The sequence below is a fragment of the Gouania willdenowi genome, chromosome 5 (assembly GCF_900634775.1).
Source record: "Gouania willdenowi chromosome 5, fGouWil2.1, whole genome shotgun sequence".
Classification (NCBI taxonomy): domain Eukaryota; kingdom Metazoa; phylum Chordata; class Actinopteri; order Blenniiformes; family Gobiesocidae; genus Gouania; species Gouania willdenowi.
In genome coordinates, this window is record NC_041048.1 from 18,614,227 (window position 1) to 18,641,455 (window position 27,229).

Consider the following 27,229-nt stretch of genomic DNA (forward strand, 5'->3'; position numbering starts at 1 on the left):
TCGCGAGAACTCCGCGTTACATTTTTCACTGCGTTCATTTTCTAAATAAATCGTAGTTTTCGCGTCACTTTTGCTTGCTAAAAAAACTAGTATACTAATATTTCTCTCTCTTTTTTTTTTGTTTTTTTTTTTGTTAACCTGATACTAATAATAAGCATTGCCTGTTTGTTTTTTTTTTGTGTTTTTTTGTAATTATCTGTAAAATGCAGTAATTTTGCATTAATTCAATGATTTTTTTCTGGCCTGGTGACTGCTGTGTAAAAAGATACGTCAAAATAAAAACATAAATATATTAGTGTGGCACTTAATTTCCTCTTATGCTGATGTGGTTTGTTTTTAAGTGTACACTGGATATTTCACACTGTTAAACATAACTTTTATATTAAAATTGTCTCACTGACTTTATAAGTACCAATAGTCTGTATTTGGTGAAATGTCAAGTGTCCAAGTTGTGTGTACACATGCTTTAAATGTCCTACTGTGTTTCGAGCTTCTTATTGGATTCATGTGTTGGAACAGCAAACCTTTAGGAATGCAGCCCCCCTGGACCTGGTTGGGAAACCCTAGTGCTGAACTAGTACTGATAAATACGTTTTAAAAACATTCAAGGTGGAACACATTTTCACTCACCAGTTCTATGCCACATTAACAACAGCAGTATAGAATAACATTTTGTTCTGTGCAAGTAGATGTTCGGGTGATGATGTGTTTCTTGTTTTTGATAGAGCTGTAAATTTTATATCTATGATTACAAGAATTGACATTCTTCTTTTTTAAAAACAGACTTTATTTTTAGGAATCACAGTTAGTGCTAAAATGTAAACAAAGCAATGCATTTTCATTGACAGCTTTCCAGTGGAAGTTTCCAGATGAAAAGTCATCCAAGGTCACAACACTGATTTTTGCATAGCCTACGAAACAGATTTAATAAAGTACAATTTACAGTTTTGAAACAACAGTTATCAGCCATCATAATGCAGCTTTCACATCCAACTAAGTTAATATTTCAGCGAAATCCTCCTGGAAATGGATTTCGCTGAGGCCTGACTTTTAGAGTCACTCTTATTTTTAATTTCTTTTTCAATCCCTGACCATACACAGTTGAATATATAGTTGTGACTTGTGTTCCTTTTGGGAAAATTGTGAGATGTCTTAAAAGGCTTCATAAGCCAAATCTGCGGAAATGTATTTGGCCAACTTAAAGATAAAGATAACCTTTATTAGTTCCACAAAAGGGAACTTTGCAGTTTCAATAGCATATAAATAAAACAGCATTAAAAAAAAAAAAAATGAAAAGTGAATATATATAATATACCCACATGGGCCTGTAGACATTACAGAGAGAAAGAGGGTAGACAAGGGAAGACAAAAAACAGAATATATACACAGAATATATACAAATACACAATAAAATTGCTTACTTGCAGTGGATTGGCTACCAATGTTTTGATTAAATAGTCTGATAGCACTGGTCCAAAGCATCTCAATCCAAACTTATCTGCAAACTACCCTTTTTATTTTTTAACTATTCCTCTGATATAATTAGTTCTAAACATGCTCATTCTATTCACCTCCAGTGGAAATCTCAGCATCTCCCTGCTGCCTAGCTCACCCTCTCCTCCTGAGACAAAGGGAAAGCAACCCTCGATGCTCTCATTACTTCAGTTGTTCTTCTCTCACTCGTGTTTTTTCACGCCCACCTGCATCAGATTGTTGTTTTGAGCAGTTTACAATCAATTAGCTATGGTTTGTACAGCATCTCTATTAATGTGTTCTGCGCCACTCCTCTCTTTCCATACTTGGCAATGCCTTTCTCGCTCCTCTGCTATTGGCTGCTGGGCAGGGATCCCAGAGTGACCCGGAAGTGAAACCGCGGCCTGTTTGCTGAGCGCAGCCTCCTTCCTGTACCCGGTTGAGGAAGTGGATTTCGCTGACAGGGCTGGGTTCAGAGAGGGAGAGGCGAACAAAACATCTTCCGCGGGGGAACGGAAAAAAACAAACATCAACACAACGACAAGAGACAACGTGGGCGAACTTATTCCACACAGAGCCGAGCTAGGGTGTACAGCTGTCAGAGAATCCGTGCCCGCCTTCCCCGCCGAGACCGCCGCAGACATGGTAAGAGCTGCTGGGGGAGACGGGCTCCAGCGGGGGCTGCTAACACAGCGGCTAGCTGCTAATGCTAACTGTGGCTGCTAACCGCACAAAGCTGCAGCAGTGTTGTAGAGTGTAAATCACCGATGCCCAACTGTCACTTAGTTAAATGTGCCCTTCGCTGTTCGAAAAGCACTAATAATCTCCCGAAGGAAAGTTAACCATGGTTTATTTCTGCTTAGTTTGCTCATAGTTAGCGGCTAGCTAAGCTACAAGCCCACAGAGTTAGCACAGGATGTTTGGATTTGACACAAGTTTGTGAATAGTAACGAAGTGCCCTCCTAATATAGTGCACATGCACGCACAATCCTTCGCCGTGCGCAAACACTTGCATACTCTCATGACTAAAATAGTCAAGCTCTTGAGTGCCTGTGGCTAAAATAAGACTGCTCGTTCTTCCTATTCCCGATCATGACTGGCTGTCAGCCTGCCCTGCCCTATCGGATTGGTCACGACCTCAGCAAGAGAACAGACTATGAGTAGACCTCTGTGTAGCACGTCTCCAAAACAACTTAAAGTCACTGTAATCATGCATTCTCTGACCACTGTGTTAAATCTACAGCTATATTATATTATGGAAAAGTTGTAAGCAGTGCCATGTTTTTCCATCCTTCTCCACTCTGTATGTGAAGCTTCTGAGTAAAAGTTCAAATTATATTGTCGTCAGAGACTTAAACATACATGGGAATAGAGCTGAGCAATATATCGTGATTCAAGATATATCATAATATAATATTGCCTATATCGAGATATATCTATATTTCTTTAACTTGTTTTTATTTATATAATCATACAGTCCAAATCACATCATACAAATATTTAATATTATTTATAGAGTACAGTCAAACAGTGTCCTTTACAATTTTTCCATATTTCTGAGAGATATATTTTATAGCTTATTTTGTATTAAAACACTAGTTTTAGGAGTTGCTGCTTTTGTTACTTCCCAGAACAGCATGAAAAGTGGGGCTAAGCGGTATAACCAGAAATGTATATCACGGTATTTTTTAAAATTCTAACAGTTTCACGGTATATGACGGTATTTTTTTTTCATTTTTTTTTTCATGCATAATCAGGTGTTCACAGCATTTTCTACTGGTTGAGAGATGAATTACTGTAGTAGATTGACTTAGGATGGTCTATTTTACTGTCATGATGAGTGAATATTGTAGAATAATTCCACACTAGTAGTAATACAAGTTTGCAACAGCAGCCCAATGGCTCTTTGCTTAGCTTAGCTTAGCTTTAGCATTAGCTTGATTTCTAGCTTTAAATGCTGCATACTCAGTGGTGTGGTGGTTTCTTATGGTGAATAAGGTAGTGTTTCGTTTGCAGGACTTATTTCTGCATTATAGTAATTACGATCCTTTGCTCTGTTATTTGTGTATTACTGTTGACATGTAGCAGTGGAATGTGCACGCAGGCACATGCTCACATGCAGCTTCAGAGCTTTTAATTGTGTCTTATCAATTTAAACATATGATTTACACCGCAACTAACACCAGAGCACAACTATTTACCTTCTTATTTAGAAGTGCAATGTTGAAAAGGGTCCGGTCTGAAACGCGGCGCAGCGTAGCATTCCGAAAGCTGTGTAATGAAATACACCAGTATGGCGATATATTAAAAATTAATATCGTAACAAAAATATATACCGGTATTGGGTATGAAATGGTATACCGCCCAGCCCTAATGAAAAGCACAGTTAGATGGATCACTGAGTGCGTCCTAAACTAGACCTTCCACTAAACAAGCCACATTACAGAACTCACTCACACGTGCTGTCCTTTAGAGGAGAAAAAGCCAAAAGTGGCTCATATTGTGCAGTTGTTTAATAAATGTGACATTTTTCATCAGCAAATGTAACCCTGAATTGTCTTTCTGGCAAGACTTTGAGATAAAAATATCGAAATTAATATTATGTATTGCCATTTTGAGAAAAAGTATCAATATGAGTTTTGGTCAATATTGCTCAGCACTACATGAGAATCAGCAAAGGTTTATTTGCAGCAGTTATAGTCTTCATGAATGACTTGTGCTACTCCATCTTGGAAATTGTTGATATTTTTTCTATCAAATATAATTTATTTTTTTAAAATTATTGTCAAAAACAAAGAATGCACTTAAGATTATCAAGTTAATTAAGGTTACCATGGATATTGACACATAATCTAATTTATGGATCTATTTGTTTATATTTCATTAAACATCTTAATATTTGGTCACTATCATTTAGGGAAAATTTCACATTAATAGTCTCAATAAAATATATATTTACTGTGAAAACTGTCAGTGTGCTCAATAATTATTTTTCCCACTGTAAGTCGTGATGCCCGTTTTTTATAATCTTTGACTCATGATTGATTTTAGGATTTGAGTATTTGGTTATCCCCATGTTTCGCAATCTAAAAGTTTTTCCTAACCTAATGTATGCTCTAGATATAGGACAGTATTGAGGGAAGTCTAATGTCTCATCTAAATGGCAAACAGATATGATGGGGTACTATGGTAACGGGGTGCGGTCATGGCTTACACAACAAGACAAACATGTCGGGAACCACTTGTTTTTTTGAGTTCTTGCCCTTCTTCCTGCATGCTGCTGCACTACATTCCAGCTGAGCTTGCCTTTTGGTAACTGACGACTAACGATAAAAATACTTCCTTAAACATGTATTTAAAGCAGATAAGAATGACAGCCAGGAATCCTCAGAAAGGAAGTTCCTGCTGTCTTGGTTAGAAAGGTTGGGTTGTTATGGCGGCAGCTTTATCCTTACTGCTTCATACTTTTGTGTCTGATTCTTTTTTGTACATTATTGACATGCTTTGTTTTCACTGTGAAAAACAATGTTGGTTTTTGACAAGATATTATGTCGAACGACTAGTTGAGAGATCTTTTACGTTCTGCACCCACAGAAGTTTGGTGCAAGGGACCATCAACAAAGATGGCAATGGATGAACAATCTTTATTTAAACCAAACACTGCACCCTTTTTATCTCTACTTGAATGAGTGGTTGTCTGTCTACTCTGCTTCACACAACAAGGCCTAAGGAATACATAAACTTAATCTCTGTTATGTTGCTGCTCAGTTGTACTTTGAAAAGATCAGGATTGTTCTTCTCTTGCTTGAAAATAGTGGAGCAGCTGGTTTTCCTCTGCAGTTACCCCACTTGCATCATCTATCCTGCAGGCTTAGCCTCACCCCCCTGTCTGACCCCTGGGATATGGTGGTGTTGGTCTGAGCTGATGTTTACATGGAGACACAAGCCCTGGTAAACAAAACGTCAGGTTGTGTGATGTGGAGCAATGATGGATTAGCTGAGAGAGGTTTTAAGACAAGCTCAGAAGTGGTGAAGAAATCCTGACAAAAACTGTTTATAAAAAGGAGAGTTGTCCATTCCATATTTTAGTTATAACCCACAACCCTGAAAACAGCAAGTCAGTCGGAAAAAGGATGGATGGATGTTTTTGTTACAAAGTCAGATGGATATGCATGCAGTGCTTATATATATATATATATATATATATATGTAGTATTTTCCCTTTCTTAAAGGTTTTTATGTGGTTTTCTTACCATATTTGTTCAGAAATTACTCAAAGTGAATTTTGATGTTGCAACGTATTCATGCTTTAAATGTGTGTAACAAAGCCTGAATGTTTAGGCATGAGCGACTTTGCTTATTTCTCTTTTTGTCCACACTTCTGTATGTTTTCCTACCTACACATTCCTACTGATTTTCATGTTCTGGCTCGCTCTCTCACCATTCTGACTATATCCTTCTGCCTCCTTGCATATTTAAAAGAGGGACGCGGGTGGGACGATGTTACCTTGTTTTTATCAATGTGGGTAAAAAAATAAACCACATTTATATAAATTAAAATTCGAAAACCAACCTAAAATGTAATATTGAACATCTGACCGTCACCCCTTGTTGGCTTCAGTAAGTAGTCTGTTGTACAGAGTATAGCAAACATAAATTCATGTGTTAGTTTATAGGACTCTCCACTAAACAACTTGTGTGCTTTGCTTGAAGAATCGGTCATTTTATTACATTTCTTAAAAGAACTACACAAAACAATGTAGTCTACAAAAACAAATTAGTCTTTGTGCAAATATTTGGAATAACTGGAGAATCTGGAGGCAGCATTGCAAGACATGTAAACTAGTAGTCATGCTCTTTTGTGTCTAGTATTTAGGGAACTGCTATCAGGCGTAGTTCATTATTTTGTGCAGCTCTTTCATTGTTTTCATTTAGTTCCGCATGGTTTAAAAATCGTGCGACAGAACCCGCCTGTGGTTATTGTTTGGGTTCATGTTGCTACAGTGCAAGCATTAGCTAACAGATTTTTCCAGACATGCATTAGCATCTGTCTGATATGACCAAGGGAGATTGATTGCATTTCATATTCACATTGTTGTAAAACATTTCCCATGTATTCGTCTTGATGACGCAAGGGTTAACAGAACTCATTGGTTTTGACCCCTAACGTGTCTTATCACACTGTTAGTGTGATGGTGTATTGAGTAAATAGTATAAAAGCTTATTATTTCACACTTCAAAGCTTATATTGATGATACATTTTGTCTCTTAGAAGAAAAAACTCACATGACAGCTCATAAGATCTGTGTATTCTACTGAGCTTGAAAGACTTGTCTGTAATCTCACTCTTTGGGTTTGCCTGTGAGGATGTAAATGTTTTAAATGTGTACATACAGCAGCATGTTAATGCGTGAAAAATGACGTGTTACTTTGCTGTTTTTGTCCCTGTACAGTGCTTTTGTTTATTTATTCTAATAGTATAAGCATAAAGCAGAGCCTCCTCTGACTTTATAAGAATAAAAAGTAAATTATTAAAAGTTGATAGCTAATAAGATGGCTTTTGTCAATTTAGGATTTCAACAAATCTCACTGGTTATGACATCTTTGGAGCTTTCACGAGAAGAGACTTGATTTAAAGGTACACTTTAGTAATTGTGTATCTACATCATGTAATTTGAGGTTACAGAAATCAGCTGAATATGTTCAGACATGTTTACAGGTCTACAGCTGAGTGAGGTTGGGGATGCATGTGAATATGGCCTCTTTTTGCTTAGCCTTTTTGCATGTTGCATATTTTTGGGATAGAGTAACTCCAGTTTTTTTGTCATTTGCAAATGTGTGTACCCCAACAATTGTTGTAATTCTTGTTGTCTTCTTTGCTTATGTGTTTCAGAGTGACCAGCAGCTAGACTGTGCTCTAGACCTAATGAGGCGTCTGCCTCCACAGCAGATCGAGAAGAACCTTAGTGACCTCATAGACCTGGTGAGTTACTATTCATGCCGTTATTACAGGGTCCTTGCCCAACAAAACACATACAAACACACCATGTTAATCTTTTTGTCTTCTTCTACTGGTACCAGGTAGGGGTGGGCGATATGGGAAAAAAAAATTTTCTTTGTAAAATCATGATCACGATTTTATCACTTTTTTTTTTTTTTTTTGTTCAAATCATTTAGACTATTTTAAAGTTATTTAGTAATAAAACAAAACAATTTACCTACTTAAAATCATCACCCTCAATGGAAAAAAGGAATCAAAGGTCACTTAAGACAAGGTAATTTTCAAATATTTTTTAAATGTATGTAAGCAATTTATCAAACTGGTTGTAAGTATAAATAACATCAAATAAAAGGGCTGACAAGTTCTTTTAGTCACAGTGACTTTTTATTTTGTTTAACTAAAGTGGTGTAGCATTAGCATTAGCAACACTTGCTACATACCAAGGCAGCATATCAGTCTAGTGATTTCCATTTGTTATTGAGGTAACACACTCGTGTTAATAAAATCCTACTTTAAGCAGTGTTTGAACGCCTCATTTCACACAATTTGGACAATAATATCCTTTATAAGATAAAACGTTACTGCTTTGGTTACATTAGGCCTGGGTGATATGGACCAATACTCATAACTCTATATTTTTCCTCAAAAAGGCAATAGGCGATATAAACCGCCATTTATTTATTTCATTATTTTCGATAGTTTTACAAGAAAAACAATAATGGGTCAAAGTCAGTGGAGAAAAATGCCACAAAGACCCTTTTATTAGTCACTAGCAGCACAATATCAACATTTTGTATCACTAGCGTACTTCTGCGCTTTTTAAGCGCTTAATAATTATTTGGTGTCTGTAATTCTAACATGCTGACTAGCAAATGGTGTGATTTCACAGAGAATAAAACCTTTGGATGTCCTGTGTATGGACCACAGACATATGACGCAGACACGGCACCGCAAGGGTTAAAATGTGAACTACAGACGGTTCTCCGTGATTTGGGAGATCGTCATGTTTTAATCCTTAACGATCTAATATCGTCAGATCGCTCACCTTTAGTACCAGGACTACTTTGTCTAGCTGGGAACCACCAGCTTTATAATATCCTTTATCCTATTTGACTGTTTAAAGTCAACATATTACCCGAGGTAAAATGTAAAACACAAATATTAATGACTTTAAGTCTCTCACAGAACCCTAAAATAATAATTCAGAATAATTATAATACATTTATTTAATGTATTCATTTTCATGAAACTCAGGCACATTACAGATTAAAAGACACTAAAACCTATTAAGAGAAAAAGTCAAAAGTAAATGATGGCAACAGATGATTCGCTGTACTAACCCTAAAGTGATAATACATCAGAAAATACCAACGGCATTGAGAAATACTTTTCTGGGGTCGATTGGCTTTTTAAATTTGTTGTAAAATACAGCAAATAAAAAAATATAGTGTAAATGTAATTGTTTTTCTGTGACGTGAACGGTTAGGGTTACAATCACACTGCCAAACGCTAATAATTTGTGATTGCTGTGTGTTTTTTATCTGGGTTCACAGTAGAGTTTAGTGTATATATGCTAACTTCATAGAATGTAGTCGATGTGCCTGTAATTGTGCGTTTTTCATGTGATGCACTGGGAAGTTGTCAGGTGTTTCATGCTTTCCTGATTAGGTGTAGATCGGCTCCAGTTTACACAGCCTCCCACAAGCCTGAACATGACAAATGGTTATAGAAGATGAATTAAAAGCCGCCCATATTGCAGAGAGGGTTTCACATGATTACTCTATGGTTGCCTTTGTCAGCTTCTGATGTTTAATCTGTTAAATCCATTTATTGTTGGAGTATAAGCCAACTGCCTTTTTACCTCGTACATCTACTACCTCTTTCAGCTTGAAGTATAAAGTAATGTGTTTCAGCCCATTAACGTAATAACGTTTAGTTTACACCAATAACAGTTTCAGTCTTCAGTAAGATTTCCTCTGATGCTCTGAGCTCCTCCTGCTTAGGTTGAATGATAAAGTTGCTAAATCAGAGTTAACTCTAATTGCTGTTGTTTTTAAGCTTGGTTGCACATTTAGTTGGTATATCTGTTTCCGTTTAGACAGATCACCGTTGGCTCGACTTCTTCCTCTTTCACCTTTAACCCTCCAACCTCCCGCTACCTCCCGTCATCTGCTCTCTGGTTTCTTTTCAACCAATGGGTTGTTAGTGATTATCATCATATCCGTCAATCACCCCCACAGCTGGGCATTTTTGGCATTGCGTCTTTTCAGATTCCAATTTGACAATCCTCTGGTCATGTCTTCCAACTTGCCTACGCTTGTGTGGGTTTCATTAAGTTGTGGATTCCTCCGCTTTACTGTTCTGGCCCGCCAGGTGTGTGTATGGGAATTTAGGGGCTTTTCTAGGTGTACAGGGCTTTCTTTGTGCATGTGCCATGATACAGGTTCATGAAAGAGATTCGTGTCAGTCTGTGAAAACTAATTTGTACCCCCTTTATCCTGCCCATATCATGTTTCCCACACTGATATTTCAATCCCACTACTCTTGGTAGCCCCTGCTTATGGGAATATAAGTGGGAATGTGGGAGAAAGACAAGACCACCAAGGTTTAAAGAGAAACTGTAAATGTAGCAATCACCCGACCGTATCCTCATTGTTTTATAGTCTATATTATTCTCTTTGCAGTCCTGTGAGTCATTTTAAATTTGGCATTGCGTCAGAGGAAGTCGGAGTTATATTTGTTGGTTTTTGTTTTTTCCGGCACATGTTGGATGATCTCACGTTTAATTGTGTTCATGTGCTGAGCTTTTTTTTTTTTTTTAACTGTTTTTGTGTCCAGGTGCCCAGTCTGTGTGAGGACCTGCTCTCCTCTGTGGACCAGCCCCTGAAGATTGCTCGGGACAAAGTTGTGGGAAAAGACTATCTGCTCTGTGATTACAACCGAGACGGCGACTCCTACAGGTCGACTTCATAACTACATGTCTGACGTGAAAACAAACGTTTAACTAATTCTGCTTAAAACAGTTTAATTTTTATTTATTTTTACATAAGATGAAATAATTTATAGGATGTTGTTTAAACTAGATGAACTTAATGAGTTATCAAAACTTTATGATATTCACCTAGCGTCTGATATTTTGTAAAAAAAAAAAAAAAAAAAAGAAAACGTGCTCTCAGTACATCATCAGAGTCCTATTCTAAGTACCTGGATTAATAGAAATCCTGGCTATGTTGCCATGGTAACTTGTTTTATGAATCTATTCTGCTCTTTGTTTGGTTATGTTTAAAAGCTTGAAAATGAGCTGCAGGAAGGATGTTAGTGGATTTTTTTCATACCAAGTAGTGCATTTAAAGGCACAAATTATTAGAGCTGTTTTATATCCAGAGAGAGTTTTTAGACCCTCTTAGAAAGTATTTTGTGCTGATGTAGATTAAAAAGTACTTTTTTAAAGATGTTGCAGCTACAGCTCTAGAGGTAATAACGTGGTAATATGGAGTTGTGTTGATATCTCTTTGCTTAGATCTCCATGGAGTAACAAGTACGACCCACCCATTGAAGATGGTGCCATGCCTTCAGCTCGCCTGAGGAAACTCGAAGTTGAAGCCAATAATGCTTTTGACCAATATAGAGACTTGTGAGTACCAGAGGGTTGTTATAAAATCATCTATATGCATAATAACAGATGATTTAATGTACAACGGGGCACTGCTAGACTTTATTTATTTTAATTGTCTATAATAACTACAAGTTTTTTACTTCAATAGCTGTAGTCATGAGGAGATCTAGTTGCCCGCGTGTGTGTGGTATCTGGTAAAAGATTAAAGCAATGAGGTTTCAAACCACCTAGAACCCCTTTAATGCATTACATTTTCTAGTCTTATAAAGGTTCATCACTGCCCTCTTGTGACCTGTGAAATATGTGCCATGCAGGTACTTTGAGGGCGGCGTCTCCTCTGTGTATCTCTGGGACTTGGATCATGGATTTGCTGGAGTTATTCTCATCAAGAAGGCCGGAGATGGCTCAAAGAAAATCAAAGGGTGCTGGGACTCGATCCACGTGGTGGAGGTGCAGGTGAGAGGAGCACTGAAGTATTTTCACTTTTGGTCTCAGTATCTTAACTTCATTCAGTTCAATTTCTTATTACAGTTACTCATGGCAGTATTGGGAAACCGTTTTTCACATTTGTATTGGTATACACTCTTAAAATCTTCTATTGCTCAAAAATACATTTTAACACAACACTGCATGTATTTTATTATTTTAACAAAATTAGGTTGTAATAGGAACTTAATGAGGTCCTAATGAGGGTTAAGTGTAGGACAGTACTTCATGCTCTAATCACATGAGATTTCATTGTGCAAGATTTGACATGTTTTTCCATTTGCTACACATTCAACCTCCTGTTGTACTGGGAAAAATATGTGATATTTTTCCAAAACTTGTTGTTTGTTGTATAGTTATTTAATAAATATATATATTTTTATTTTTGATAAAATTTTTAATGAAACTGGAATAGTTGTACTTAACCTGCTTTATTGAAAATACCCTCAACTATTAATAGTAATTAGGTATAGTAGTTATTGTTAAGTATGACCTAGATATGTTGAAAAGCACTTCCTGAGAATCCCACCTGCTATTGTACGGACAAAAGGCTGCACTACATAATCGACTGTACTGTGTGTGATCTGGATGTGGTGGAAGACAAGTCTCATTTTGTCCTGTATTGTCCACTTTATTTTGATTTACGAAATCTTTTATTTGAACATTTGTTTAACACAGATGGGGTGCCTGAGGGGAAAATTATGAGTTGGCTGTAAAGAAAAGAGACTTTTGCTTTTGTCTGTTTTATTTGTAAAGTGTGGGAAACATGTTTTGTATCTAGTCTGAGAAGTTTTGTGCAGGATGTTTGTGGTTGGATGCTCTTTGTCACTCTTTTTGTTTGTGAAGCCGGCCTGTAGCCATCTGTTTGTTCTTTATTTTTCTTCAGTGTCTTGTGAGCCCACGTGGGCTTGGCACGTATGTGCATGACACTTAAATAAAATCAATCTATAGAAGAGCATTTAAAAAACAAATATAACTGAAGAACCTTTTATCATTTCCTATTTTAATCATTTAGATTTCAGTAGTTCATCAAAATAATGTGTAGCAGCTTTCACACATTAGCCTCAACTGCATCTTTCAATGTCTGATTTGCAGTATTTGTAGTTTGCATGAGTATTTTCTCTAGATTTTTAATACACTGTTGTACTGTGTTGAACAACTTGCATTAATTCCTTCACGTACTTGTTTGCTGAGCAGGAAAAGTCCAGCGGCCGCACTGCTCACTATAAACTCACCTCCACCGTCATGCTGTGGCTTCAAACAACCAAGTCTGGCTCTGGTACCATGAACCTGGGCGGCAGCCTGACAAGACAGGTGAGGCGAATACCTGCTGATGCTGCAACTGTAAGATGCTCTGGTCACTAATCTGCACACTTACTGTTTTTCCCCTCGCAGATGGAAAAGGACGAGACAGTTGGAGAGTCCTCACCACACATCGCAAACATCGGACGCCTGGTTGAAGTCAGTATAGCTGCAGGCTTTAGGCTGGTTCATTTATTGCATTCTTACACACAGAAAAATACACAGCAGCATACAATAAATGACTGTGTGGTCTATTCACACGTCCGGACTTAAGCGCTGCAGTTGCGCACCTCTCTTCTGCGCATATTCTCCCGTCCACCACGTGTAAGTAGACCAAAAGTGTGTAGTCTGTGAATTAAGGCTGTCTGAAGCAAAGGAGGCAGATTGGGCCATGATGTCATTTTTTGGGGGGGCTGTCTAGAAATCACGGAACATCGAGTTTTCCCAGCGCTTGTAAATGTAATTGAAATTCGTGATGCGCTGCAGGTTTGAGCAAATAACCTCGCAGAACATCCTGAGATGTTTGCTGTGAAACAGAACCATTGGCTTCCTACATAATACGCAGTTTTAAATATAAATTGTTTAATGCCTTATGGAGCGGATGTGAGCGAGTCCGAGATGAGCCTCATTTAAATATGTGTGGGAACAGTTTCTGGTATCCATTCTCTCTGGCGCATTTCACCAACCTCTGTATTAGACAGCTTGTTTCATTATTATTTACTCTGTAGTGGATCAAACTGTGGCTTCTTGTTGGACATAGTATGAAAATAGTTGGACATCACTGTGACCAACGTGGACAGAAGTCTGTGTTTGTCAGAGTTTTAATTAATCGAGCAGCAGCAGCCGAGGTGCAACTCAGGTGATCACAGCTGCAGCTCCACGATGTAACTAAGTTCATATTTCTCGTGCAGTATAATGTTTCACCTTATCAGGGTGCTGCACTTCCAGGTTTGGAAGCGCGTAAGAGGAAAAGCACTGAAGCAGACGGGAGAATGCGCGCAAGGCCAGATTTAAATGGGAACACCCTAATTTCAGGGCCGCTGCACCCAGAGTGCGTAACTGGGAGAATAGCGCGCAGCCAAAAACAGCGCCACTGCGCGGCTTTTTGGACTTACGCGCATGGGAGATTAGAGCCCTGTGTGAACATGCACAAGAGGAAGCTGTGCGGTAGAAACCCCTTTAAAAACTTTAACAGTTCAAACCGTTCTTTATTCGGTTCCACAGTTACAGTATCTACAACGTACATGAACTCACAGTGAAAGTGGCACAACTTTTTATCATTTTCATTAGGCTTTACATGATCAGGATTTTTGAGCCGATCAGTGAGTTTAAAAAAAAACAATCACCGATCCAATCATATGACTTCAGGTTGGTTTTTTGGGGAGTATTTTTAGGTACCGACCAAGTTCCTTCAGTACTACCTGATACAGATTCACGGAAAATCAAACGGTACCATGTTTCGGAACCACACACACACACTAACGTTGTTGTCAGTGTGTGGGTGCGTGGCCCTATAACTGCGAATGAATACGCTAGTCGCTCGACCACTGTGCGGAGTGAGAGAGCGCGTGTGACCGAAGCAGATTGATTATAAGCTGTATGCCGTTTTTGAGTGATTGGTAAAATAAATGTTGCAGCTGTTGAATTAAACCGGAGTCCCATGTCATACTCAATGACTATGAAGCAAGGTTGTTTAACCCGAAGCTGAGGATAGCTTCAGCCCCCAGAGCAAAGTTAGAATCCCCAGCGTCAATTCCGCCACAGTCTGAAGACGAGACACACTGAAACTACATGAAACCTCAATCAGCATTAGCATTAGGAACAAAAACATATTTCCTGACTGTGGCATCACAAAACCTGCTGTTGCTTATAGTCCATATTCACAGGTGCACAGCGGAGGTGGGGCGCACACACACACACACACACACACACACACACACACACACACACTATCACCCTGAAACGGACAGAAGTCTCCGGTACGAAAGCAAAAGTAAACCGGACCGCATCGCTCTAGGCTCGGCTGAATAAACAAAACAAGCGTGCACACACATACAAACACACACACACTAACAGCAGATGCTGTCCCCACTTTTGGAGCCAGTAAACTGGGGAAGAAGTCCGGCGCTCATCCTCTCCGCTCCAACCGAGAGACATTTTTCCCGTTCGCTCATAGGTTTTCACCTTTGTGTACAAATACGAGTGAAATAAAACTGTGTCACATAAAGCAAACAAGTCTTTGGTGTAAATGAGATGATAAAACAATGCAATGGGACCATCTACACAAAGTTTCAACACGACAATGGCACATTCATTAGATCGGTGAATTACGACATTACAGCCGATCACATTAATTACATGAAATGCTAAATATTGGTCGATCCCATATAGCCAATCAGATCGGTGTAAAGCCTAATTTCCATCACTTTTTACACACACAGCAGCACTAGAGACAGAAAGAATGTTGCGGTATGTTTCGTCATTGAAGCAGTCATGATTAAAATGAACCAAATGCAAAGAAAGCTATGGGCTCAGATAGTTTTTTTCTTTGTTTCAGGATATGGAGAACAAGATTCGCTCCACACTGAATGAAATCTACTTTGGCAAAACCAAGGACATTGTCAACAGCCTAAGGTAAGATGTGGGGACAGCCTGCTTACAGACTCCATCTGATGTTCAACTACCAACTCTTTTATTAGCCTTTCCTCTCAGCAGCTGCTGGAAGAAATCAAATTACATACGAGTCATCACAAAAAGCATTTCACTGTTCTTCAGTACTAAAGTTTATCTTTGCTTTTATCACAGAGGTGAACAGAAGAAGACTGTGGTTGAACTGTTAATGCTTTCATAAAGGGTTGTCTCATGTTTAACGTGCAAAGCTCTTTAAGAACAATGCAGAATGGACTGATTTAAAACAGACTGTTATCATGTCAGTATTTTTTTGGAAGGATTAAAAACAAATTTAGACATTTTATTGAACATTTTCCTTATTGATACCTATCCTCTCTTTAAATAACTACATTGAGTAATAATAATATATTGTTATCTCAGCCCTTCCTTTACAGCTGTACTCTGCTCCCCTCTTATTTATTTTTAAATGTTTCACATGTCCACTGTCACTGGATGTGTCTCTTCATGTTGATCTCCCCATCACGTCCCCTCCCTCACTGCCTCTCCTCTATGCCTCTATGCTGCAGATCCATTGAGTCTTTGCCTGATAACCAAAAGTACCGGCAGCTCCAGAAGGAGCTGTCGCAGGTCCTTACCCAGCGTCAGATCTTCATTGACTAGGGTCAGAGGTACAGCCTGGCATGGGGCTGTGGATGTAGTCTACACCTGTTTATGGAAGTAAAGACACTGTGGACAGAGTGCAATGCATCCTAACTGCACGTCTTATAGTTGAGATTAGTGACAATGTGAGACTTCAGGGTTTGATTTTGGGGAGTTCTGAGATGCAAGTTATCAACTGTGGTGGTGTGTTTTTGTTTTTATGTGTCCCACATGCAATGTGCTGTGAATTGTAGGAAAACTCTAACAGACATTATTTTAGAAACAACTAACGTAGCTGTTTTAAAGATGTTTAGATAAGTTGCACGTTGTTGCAGTGTTGCATTTTGTTTAATATGTGTCTCAGTAGAGAAAACCAAATGTTGAAATATTTAGTTAAATTGTGTGTTAACAGATTGCTGAAACCTCTAACAGTTATTTTCATTTATCACGTATTACCAGATTTATCTTTAAAATACCTTCAGCATATGAGATTATTACACAGCTACTCATTCTTTTCCACTACATACAGTTAAAGTTCTTCACATCAAAGCAGTTATTCTTTTACTTCATTGGCAACTAGTGACAACTTCAAACTGAGCATCAATGCCTTTTATTCAACCTGAGGCCATTCAGTGACCATTCAAGCCCCTTGTGTTATTACTTAGACAAATTTTCACATTTTGTATTTGATTTCATTATGGAAATTTTCACTATGTTTTTAATTGATATATTTTTAAAATTCAACTCCTTGATCCATTTATTATATATATTTCAATATATACATTTTATTTATTTGGTTCAATCTTAGCTGATTTGAACAATGAGATGTGGACGCTCCACGCCTTTCTTTACAGAGGGTGAGGTCCAGTATGAACCTCACTTTCTGCCATTTGCAACAATAAGGTTTACACAAGGATAGCAGAAGTGACACAGATAAACAAGTGAGGGGGGGACTTACGAAGCTCAAACAGATAACTTAAAACATCGCCCACCGCGGAGCGCCCATTTGTTCATTCAGTCAGTCAGTCGTTGTGTTTTAGTGATGATGAGATGAAGCTTCTTTAAAGAGTAACTAAACCCCTGCTTTCTCCTGACCTGCCACTAGGAGGGAAATTTAAAAAAATACCTTGATTATGGGTGGGGCTCCTAGAGCAGTTAGGACATGCCCAGTCTATACTGTAAAATCTCCAATGAACAATCTATGCTATGTTAACTAGCTACTCAATACTCAATATTAGGGGTGTCCCAATCTGATATTGATATCGAATATCGGTCCGATATCATCCAGAAAACAAATATCAGATTATATCGGACTGCATCTAAAATCTGATACATATTATATAATATTTATTCAAATATAGAATACTGGAGATAATATGTTGAAGGTTAAAATGTATGTAACCAATTGGTTAATAATAAATGGGTCAGTTTTTCTCATCCCTACTGTTACTGACTATTGTTCTCTGTTTGAGTAACATTACTTGATCAAGTCTTTTCTAACATTCCATACTACAAAATAAGTAATAAAAGTATGTATGGTCCGTGCTGATAGCATATCGGCTTGATATTGGTATCGGCAAATACTTAAGACTGCAATATCGGTATCGCATTGGAAGTGAAAAAGTTGTATCTGGACATCCCTACTCAATATAGCTCTCTATTCACTCTTATCTCAGTCCAATCTACTCACCACAGATTGTGGAGCCCACAGATGCTAGTTTTTATAAAGAGGGTGGGGCTAACAGTGCTTGTTTGTGAAAAGCTGCTCCAAAAACATCACATGATCTTATTCTCAGCAAATAGCAAAAATCAATTCAACTAGACTGCTTTCAACCCCTAGAGGGCAGTCACTCTGACATTTTACTACTAAATATGCTAAATTAAAATACTTTGACTAAAATGTTGGACCAGGATCAATCAGCACTACTTCATACACAAATACATTTGTATTCAGCAGGAAAAAGTGGTTTTAGGGTTTAGTTACTCTTAAAGCGTTGTTGGCTTTAATAGCAGATTTCTCCTGCATGAAGAAGAGTCGCTCTTACTGTTTGGATGATTCTGATCTTTGTGTTGTATGTGCACTAACGTATGTTATGACTCCCTTTTCTAAAAGCACACATAAGGCTGACTAACTTGAGAAACAAAAGGCTTTTCCATCTCCTGCCGTGTTCACTTTGGGATTTGCTCCCTCTGTCTCTACAGGAGTGTTCAGATTCTGGCCGACAAGTCAAAACAGGATGCTCTGAAGTTGGACCTGGTGGAGGCACTCAGGAAGAAACAACTGTCATAGAGATGTGCCGTTGTCTTTGTTTTTTTTTTTTTTTTTTTTTTCCTTCTCCCATCTGTCTCACTCTGCCAACTTTTCTCATTTTCTTTAAGTTTCTTTCTCCATGCCTGTTTCAGTGCTGCACTTTTATTTGTGAGGAAAACAAAAAAAGGAGAAAATGCATTGCTTTTTTAAAAAATACGTTTTTCTCTCATTATTTTTCTTTTTCAGGCACAAAGCCATTCGCTCCCTCAGTTTGTCCTTTTACTCTTTACTCCCATCCCATGAATAAAATGATAGTATTATCACGGTTAATAATCAGCTTACAGTGTGAGAGCCACTGAAGTAACACCCGTCAGTGCTCTCACTGCTGACTCATCATTAGTCTGTTTGATACCAGCCTCTGACCCTGCTCTTCTTCTTCTTCTTCACTGATGAGGAAGCTGACACGAACTATGATGGGGTTGATGTCATTTATTTGTTCATTCGATGACTTCTTGCACCTGTTTTTTTGTCTTGGACACACCCCCTGATATATCTGTATAGAAATATAACTGTCCGTGTATAAATGTCATTCTGGACAAACAATAAACACAATGGCGTCCTCCCTGCACTATGTGTGTGAGAGAGTGTGTGAGTCTGTGTGTGTTTGAGAGAAGTCTTCTACACGTTCTCTGACCGTCTGCACCCATGGGAGCAAAAGAGCTGTAGGAGCCAGTGTGTCGATGGACTCTTGTGGCCACCTCCACTTTTATCACCACCCCCTCCCCCACCCCCGCACTGTGTATATCATGATGTCATTTCCCCTCTGTTTAGCCCCTTTGACTCTTCTCTAGTCTCATTTATTACTTTCTTGTTGGGGGTCCCAATTTGTCTGTCTCAGTGGGAATAATCGGTTTCATATTTGGAGGAGAACCTTTTGTTGTATTATGTTTTTATTTTGTAAAGCTTACAAATAATATTGTATTAGAGCCTCCAGCAACAATAAAAACAGTAAAAAGCTTCTCTCTGTTCGTACCATGTTGGCATTTGAAACAAAAACATGTATTTTCCAAAAATGTTGAGGAAACTATCCAGTGCAAGGGGAGGAAAGAAATGCTAGAAACGACGCATTGTCTTGGAAAATCTGATACATGTTGGGTGATGTTTGAGTTTATGAGGATGCAGAAAGTTCAGGTCACACATCAAAGTGGTAAACATACCATTAAACATACTATTAATAGAAAATGGTCAAGCTTCTCAATGATATATTGTTAAACTTTTAAAGAAAACGTGCTTCCAAAACATCTTGCAAAGCTTTGAGTTCTCCTGTAAGAATGAGCCAAAGTAAACATCTTTTTAAACATTTTTCTCTATCATGTACATAGAGATTTGAGTATTTTTATGTCATGTACAATGTTTTGACTGGTGTTGCATGACTGTTGATGTGAATAAACACTTATTTGTACATGCACACTCGACCTCTGAGGTAAGACTTCTAAAAGAATACACTGAATGCAGTGGCAACACATTTTAATACAACTCTATCAAAGCTTAATCTGGTCACCTTACCAGGTGTGCAACCTTTAAGGCCCGTGGGACTGTTTGCTCCCTAAAAGTTAGAGGAGAAATTATGTATAAAATATAATTCAAGTTGTGACCAAATGCTTTAAATTTCCTAGTAATTTAAAAGCAGTAATTGACGCTTTTTTTTTTAAATTGGCACTAAATCCATCATCATGTAGAGCAAACTGGACCACATGTTATAAATTACAATAAGTTTACCACCATACCCTTAACTAATTAAAAGATTATTTCTGAGTTGTAAACAAATTAATGAAATTATCTTTTTAAGTTCAATATGAATGCATGCTATTACAAATATCGATGTTGAAGTGTAATCCACTCTCCAGTGAGCCTGATGAGTGCAGCCTTGTCCACTGTGTGTTTGCAGACTGTCCAGCAGGGGGCACTCACTCCTAGAGACAGCCACCATCTCAAGGTTTCTGTGGAACAGCCAACTGAGTAGTTACTCATAACACACTATCCTTTCTTCTTCTTCTTCTTCTTCTTCTTTCTAATGCTGTATTATTTATACTGTCCCTAATGCTTTTATCTAATGGTAAAATCGTTTCTCATCAGAAAACAATTTGTTTTTACAGCCATGATGTCTCGTACACAAAGTAATGACAAGGTCAATAAATGGACAAAACCCACTCTGCAACCAATAACTCTTCAGATTTGGCTTCATGGTTAAAACCAGCAGTTCTCAAAGCTTTTTAAACATAAGATCCAAAACTAAAATGTAATAATGCTGCATGTGTGGTTTGACTTTGTGCCAAGCTAAGCTGATAATGAATATCATTTCTTTGACCTCTATGATTAAAGGTTAATATCAAGTATTTGGCTTTTTATGAATTGTTTCAATTTTAAAAAAAAAATAATTTAGAAATTTTTGGTAACAGAAAAGTAGTTTGCGGCCCTCTGGTTGCAGACACATATGTTGGAAACCACTGCTTTCAAGAATATTAATTACTTTAGTTTGTGTTTGAACATTTCACCCTTGTTTAGCAATAAAGACATTCAGTTCAAGTCTTAATAAGTTGCAAATAAAACAGATAATCAAAATGAATCTTTTTTTTTTTACAATATTAAAAACATTAAATAGGTTTTCAGTGATAGCAGTTAGCCTATTGCTTAAAGTTAACAAAGGACATAAAGTCAGGATCAATAAGTTAAATGTAATTGAAATCCTCAAGTTCATCCGATCACTCACTTATAAACTTATTCTAAGCTGCTGGGCCAACGAATAAAGGCATGTTTTCTTGGAATTCTCAGAATCAGATATTTTATTTGTCCCAGGGGAAAATTTCTTGATTAATTAATTCATGACTTAATTCATTTCTGCACCAAAATCAGCTCTAACTCTGTATGAAGTGTGTGTGAGACTCAGACAATCACTTACAGGGGACAGTTAGTCATCCCTGCCTGCTACAGAATGTGGGTAATATGTGACCCATTAACTAGTAGACCTCTTCAAAGCATGTGTTTTCTGTGCTCGTGGTGTTTTTCAAGAGTGTGTGTGTGTGTGTGTGTGTGTGCGTGTGTGTGTGTGTGTGTGCGTGTGTGTGTGTCAAAGTAAGTGTGGGAAAAAACAGATTAACAGGGTTGTCTTTGACTCTGTGTCTATTTATTGTTTTCTGATGTTAATAAATGAAGCTTTAGGAAGTCCTCATCTATCTCCTGTGGCAGGGGCACACACACACACACACACACACACACACACACACACAGGGTCTATGATAATGAGGAGCCCCAGGAGCCTGTTCAGTTTCGTCATTCATGCGGAGTTGTGCGGACCGAGCGGAGGTGGAGGAGTGTGTGTGTGTGTGAGAGAGAGAGAGTATCTGAAGGTGTGTGTTCGTCCATGTGAGAAGCAACACCGGCAAAGGCTGCAGCGGGTTTCCCTCCTGAACCACCCCGGGGGGAGTATGGCCCTGCCGGTCCACGGACAGACTCACAGGCGGAAAGTTTGAGCGCGTCCGGCGGCTGCAGACAACCCGAGGAGCGATGCACCACTACAAATGGGATTTGTTTAAGTTATTGTGTTGGTGTGCACTGGTTTCGTTGGTGCGCTGTTACACTGTTCACCTGAGTGAGGATGCCGGGCCGAGGACCGCGGTGGCCGGAGTGGCGCGGAGCGCACGGTGCGCTCTGGACCAGGTCGTTGCGCCCCGCTTCACGGAGCGCTTCCTGGACACGGACGCTGCTGACGGTTTCGTGTTCGTGTCGAACTCTTTAAAGTGCGCGTCTCTCAGCTCCAACCCGTTCACTGTGTACACCGTGGAGGACTGCTCGGTCTCTGCCTACAGACACCTTCTCACCAGCAGGTACGATGTGCACGTGCATGGCAGGAACTGTTCAAACACGCACAAAAGAAGAGCTCTGTGGGACATGGAGGTCCTGAGTCTGTTCACACACCACAGCAGCCACAACTCAGAGTGCCACCAAGCACACACTGCTCTGTTCCCAGTTGGAGCTCTGTTACCCAGTCCTCTGCTCAGCTGCAAAGTCACCAACAGTCGTCATTTTTATTACTCTGATGGAGCCTTGTTTGTGTCTGAGACTCTGTGCTGGAGGAGGGACACCCTCCTGGAGCTGGACCTGCTCTGTAATGCACTTATAAATAAAGATGGGCTGAGTGTTAAACATGTGTCTATCCACTGGCGTGTGGGTCAGGGTCCCTTCAATCAGGCCCACCTGAGGAAGCTACTTCAAAAGTCAGCTCAGTCTGAGTCAGGGATTATCAGCAGGAAAAGGAGAAGTCCCAACAGCAGTCCTCAGTTTCATCCTCCAATGTACCAAGTGTCTGTGGCAGAGAATAACCCTGCTGGGACTCCTGTAGTTGTTCTTAAAGCAGTGGATGTGGATGAGGGGGAGGCAGGCAGGCTGGAGTACTTTATTGAGGCGCTCTTTGACAGCCGCTCCAACAATCTTTTTGCTGTAGACCCTGCCACCGGTGCCGTGTCCACCGTAGAGGTGCTGGACAGGGAAACAAAGGACACCCATGTGTTTCGTGTGACCGCGGTTGACCACGGCACTCCTCGACGCACAGCCATGGCCACTCTTACCATCACTGTGAGCGACACAAATGATCACAACCCCGTGTTTGAGCAGCAGGACTATAAAGAAAACATCAGAGAGAACTTAGAAATAGGCTACGAGGTGTTAACCGTGAGGGCCACAGACGGGGACGCTCCTGTTAATGGTAACATCCTCTATCACATTCTCAACAGTAATGGGACCAATGATGTGTTTGAGATTGATTCAAGGTCTGGAGTGATTCGTACTAAAGGCCTGGTGGACAGAGAAGAGGTGGAGGCTTATATGCTAATAGTGGAGGCTAATGACCAAGGTCGTGACCCCGGGCCCCGCAGCACCACAGCAACTGTTCATATTGTGGTGGAAGATGACAATGATAATGCTCCTCAGTTCAGTGAAAAACGCTACATTGTCCAGGTACCAGAAGACATGGCGCCTAACACAGAGATCCTGCATGTGACCGCCACAGACCAGGACCGAGGCAGCAATGCTGTTGTTCACTTCAGCATCATGAGTGGAAACACCCGTGGACAGTTTTATATTGATGCTCAGACTGGTAATATGGACCTGGTGAGCCAGCTGGACTATGAGGCCAATAAGGAATACACACTAAGGATTCGAGCTCAGGATGGAGGGCGCCCCCCACTATCCAACATTAGTGGCCTGGTTACAGTGCAAGTGCTGGACATTAATGACAACGCCCCAATTTTTGTTAGCACTCCATTCCAGGCCACAGTGTTAGAGAACGTTCCTCTGGGTTATTCCATCATTCACATCCAAGCCGTTGATGCAGACTCTGGAGAAAACTCCAGGCTGGAATACCGCCTCATCGAAACCACACCAAACTTTCCTTTTACCATCAACAACAGCACAGGCTGGATCATAGTGGCTGCTGACTTGGACCGAGAGAGTGTAGATTTTTACAACTTTGGAGTGGAGGCCCGGGATCATGGCTACCCTGTCATGTCCTCCTCAGCCAGCATCAGTATGACTATTCTGGATGTCAACGACAATAACCCAGAGTTCACTCAAAAAGCATATTTCATGCGCCTGAATGAGGATGCTGCAGTGGGGACGAGTGTAGTGACAGTGTCCGCTGTGGACCAGGACATAAACAGTGTGGTGACATATCAGATATCCAGCGGAAACACACGCAACAGGTTTTCCATCACTAGTCAGAGCGGAGGCGGGCTCATCACGCTGGCACTTCCTCTGGATTACAAACTAGAACGTCAGTACGTTCTCACGGTCACCGCTAGTGACGGCACTCGCTTTGACACAGCAAAAGTGTTTGTTAATGTCACAGACGCCAACACCCACCGACCAGTGTTTCAGAGCTCGCATTACACAGTCAACATCAATGAGGACAGACCCGTGGGCACCACTGTAGTTGTTATTAGTGCCACGGATGAGGACACGGGTGAGAATGCACGCATCACCTATTTCATGGAGGACAGCATCCCTCAGTTTGACATAGACCCTGACACAGGGGCGGTCACCACACAGATGGAGCTGGATTATGAAGACCAAGTTTCGTACACGCTCGCCATCACTGCTCGAGATAACGGTATTCCACAGAAGTCCGACACCACCTACCTAGAGATTCTGGTCAACGATGTCAATGACAATTCCCCTCGTTTCCTCAGAGACCACTATGTGGGCTCTGTCATGGAGGATGTTTCAGTGTTCACCAGTGTGGTACAGGTCTCTGCCATCGATCGAGATTCTGGTCTCAATGGTCGTGTTTTCTACACCTTTCAGAGTGGAGATGATGGCGATGGAGACTTCATCATCGAGTCCACGTCTGGGATTGTTCGAACGCTGCGTCGATTAGACAGAGAAAACGTGCCGGTTTACAACCTGCAGGCTTTTGCCGTAGATAAAGGTGTCCCTGCTCTGAAAACACCAGTGAACATTCAAGTCACAATCTTAGATGTGAATGACAACCCACCTGTGTTTGAAAAGGATGAGTTTGACATTATGGTGGAAGAAAACAGCCCCATAGGTCTGGTGGTTGCACATATATCAGCCACAGATCCAGATGAAGGTAGCAATGCTCAGATTATGTATCAGATAGTAGAGGGAAACATCCCAGAGGCCTTTCAGCTGGATATTTTCTCTGGAGAACTGACTGCACTCATAGATCTGGACTATGAGTCAAGGTCTGAGTATGTCATAGTAGTCCAAGCCACCTCCGCTCCTCTGGTCAGCCGCGCCACTGTCCACATGAAACTCGTGGATAAAAACGACAACGTGCCAGTGCTCAAAAACTTCCAGATCATCTTTAATAATTATGTGACGGAGAAGTCCAGCAGCTTCCCCACTGGGGTGATCGGTCGCATCCCGGCCTTCGACCCTGACGTCTCCGATCAGCTCCATTACAGCTTTGAGATGGGAAACGAGCTGAACCTCGTCCTCCTAAACCAAAGCACAGGAGAGATCCAGCTGAGCCAGGCCCTGGATAACAACCGGCCCCTGGAGGCCTCCATGAGGATCTCGGTGTCAGGTGAGTTTGTTATTTCACTCTTTGTAATTGTTTCCTCCAACCAGGCAAAAAAGAAAGAGAGAAAAAGTGCAGGTGTGATATCGTGTAATCCCATTTTAATTTCTTTCACTCTTCTGCCTCACTTCACTGGATAATGGAAGAGATGATGACTGTCGTAAGCCTTTCCAGCCTTTAGTATTCCACAGGGATTTCAATATGATAAAAATATTCACGAAAGGCCATTCACATTCACTGCAGGATCTTTTTAAAGCACTTCTCTTTAAAAGAGCCTATCAGTGACACATGCCAAAGATGTACGAGCATATTAATCCTTGTTATTCTTGGTTAATTTCTGAGGGTGAGGGATTTTGGGGCATCATTTCTAGACGCTGTCATAAACACACTCACTCATTTAAACCAGCCTGATTCAGCCTTAGTGTCCAGCTTTAAATAGCTGATTGTCTGAGCATGTCTGTGTCCTGTGGGAGCCACACTCCTGTGAGCAAACCCACCATGTCCTTTAATCACCCATCAGCCCCCACTTTCTCATACAATGTCAGCAATAATTTGATTATAATCACTGTCTACGGCTAGTTGAGAGACTGTGTCGATTCTGGGCTTGGCATTCTGTTTTTAGCCTTAATGTCACAGAAAGGCTGAATTCTATAGGCAGTCCCATGTGATAAACACAGGACTGTTTGATGGATACAAGAGTGGATGTAGAGGAGATGTGAGTCAGTGTATAAGGTACTTATTGGTGGAAAAACCAGCCTGTCATTGCCCGATCTCGTGAGATTTCGGAAGCTAAGCAGGTCTGGGGTTGGTTAGTAGTTGTAGGTTAGAATTCCAGGTGCCACAGTGGAGTGGCAGTCGCTCCATTGCTATCTGTCATTGTGTCCTTGGGCAACACACTTCACCCATTTACCTAGTATGAATGTAGTGTGTGAGTAAGTGTTGATGGTGGTTGGAGGGGGTGATGGCGCACGATGGCAGCCTCGCTTCTGTCAGTCTGCCCCAGGGCAGCTGTGGCTATAATAGTAGCTTACCACCACTAAGTGCGGAGTGAAAGAATAATGTCTTAATTCTGTAAAGCACTATGAGTGTCTATGATAAAGCGCTATATAAAGTCCAATGCATTATTATTATTATTTTCTTGAGATCTCTCTATTGTTCTTTAAGGTGTGTGTTTTCCTGTCTTTGTACATGTCCTGGACTTGCTCTCGGCGCTTTTTGTTTGGCCTGCTAGCACACATGACAGAGTCTATTTCAACCTAAAATGAGGCTGAACTTAAACTGCACTGACAAAGAGTTTGGGGGAGGGTTGTGTAGTTTCCAAATGGTCAAGCTTATTTGATGCAGTGTGATTTGCTTCTAATCCTCCTCTTTTTTGGCCTTGGCTTGAAAAGAAAACCAGTCAAGTACACATTACTGAGTTTTTGTTCAAGGATAACTGAAAAAGAAGTTACTGAGGCAAAAGTGTAAGCAGAGATTAAGCCCACCGTAAACCTTTAAGGAAAACTTTAATATCAGAATCTGTTTAAATTCACCAAGTACGTTAACACATACAAGGAAAATGTCAGTAAAATGACTTGTAGCAGTTGATTTAGTGAGACTGAGCAGATCCTGTGGTTAACAGAAGTTGTTGTTATAATGGATTAAGGCGAGGCTTCTCCTCTCCATAGAACAATAGTGAGTTGTCGATGTAGGAGCTCACCAGGCTGTGGTTTGGAGCAACAGCTGTGACTCCTC

At 40.1% G+C, this 27,229-nt stretch overlaps 2 protein-coding genes across 7 annotated transcripts in view; both read left to right on the forward strand.

The window, feature by feature from the left end:
• Positions 1-1,864: 1,864 nt before the first annotated feature.
• On the forward strand, positions 1,865-19,417 carry capzb (capping actin protein of muscle Z-line subunit beta). 3 transcript variants are annotated; one of them, XM_028446946.1, is made up of 10 exons: positions 1,865-2,118; positions 7,367-7,456; positions 10,313-10,434; positions 10,995-11,108; positions 11,405-11,546; positions 12,774-12,890; positions 12,972-13,037; positions 15,436-15,512; positions 16,076-16,177; positions 18,351-19,417. In XM_028446946.1, exons 1-9 carry the CDS (start codon positions 2,116-2,118, stop codon positions 16,167-16,169), a joined length of 825 nt encoding a protein of 274 aa, XP_028302747.1. In that variant the 5' UTR covers positions 1,865-2,115; the 3' UTR covers positions 16,170-16,177; positions 18,351-19,417. The 3 variants fall into 3 exon arrangements, 2 of the variants coding, with proteins under 2 accessions (XP_028302747.1, XP_028302746.1); XR_003674092.1 differs by having other exon boundaries at positions 1,869-2,118; positions 16,076-16,226; XM_028446945.1 differs by lacking the exon at positions 16,076-16,177 and having other exon boundaries at positions 1,869-2,118.
• Positions 19,418-21,708: 2,291 nt separating this feature from the next.
• celsr2 (cadherin, EGF LAG seven-pass G-type receptor 2) overlaps positions 21,709-27,229 on the forward strand; it is a 90,932-nt gene continuing 85,411 nt past the window's right edge. For all 4 annotated transcript variants that reach the window (XM_028446801.1, XM_028446802.1, XM_028446803.1 and 1 more), the window contains exon 1: positions 21,709-25,501. In XM_028446801.1, coding sequence (XP_028302602.1) covers positions 21,964-25,501 — 3,538 coding nt within the window. In that variant the 5' untranslated portion in view covers positions 21,709-21,963. The remainder of the gene's footprint in view (positions 25,502-27,229) is intronic.

Coding starts and splice junctions, on each gene's coding strand:
- capzb (XM_028446946.1), top strand. Junction 11,109..11,404: donor TTTGACCAATATAGAGACTT/GTGAGTACCAGA, acceptor TGTGCCATGCAG/GTACTTTGAGGGCGGCGTCT. Junction 11,547..12,773: donor TCCACGTGGTGGAGGTGCAG/GTGAGAGGAGCA, acceptor TTTGCTGAGCAG/GAAAAGTCCAGCGGCCGCAC.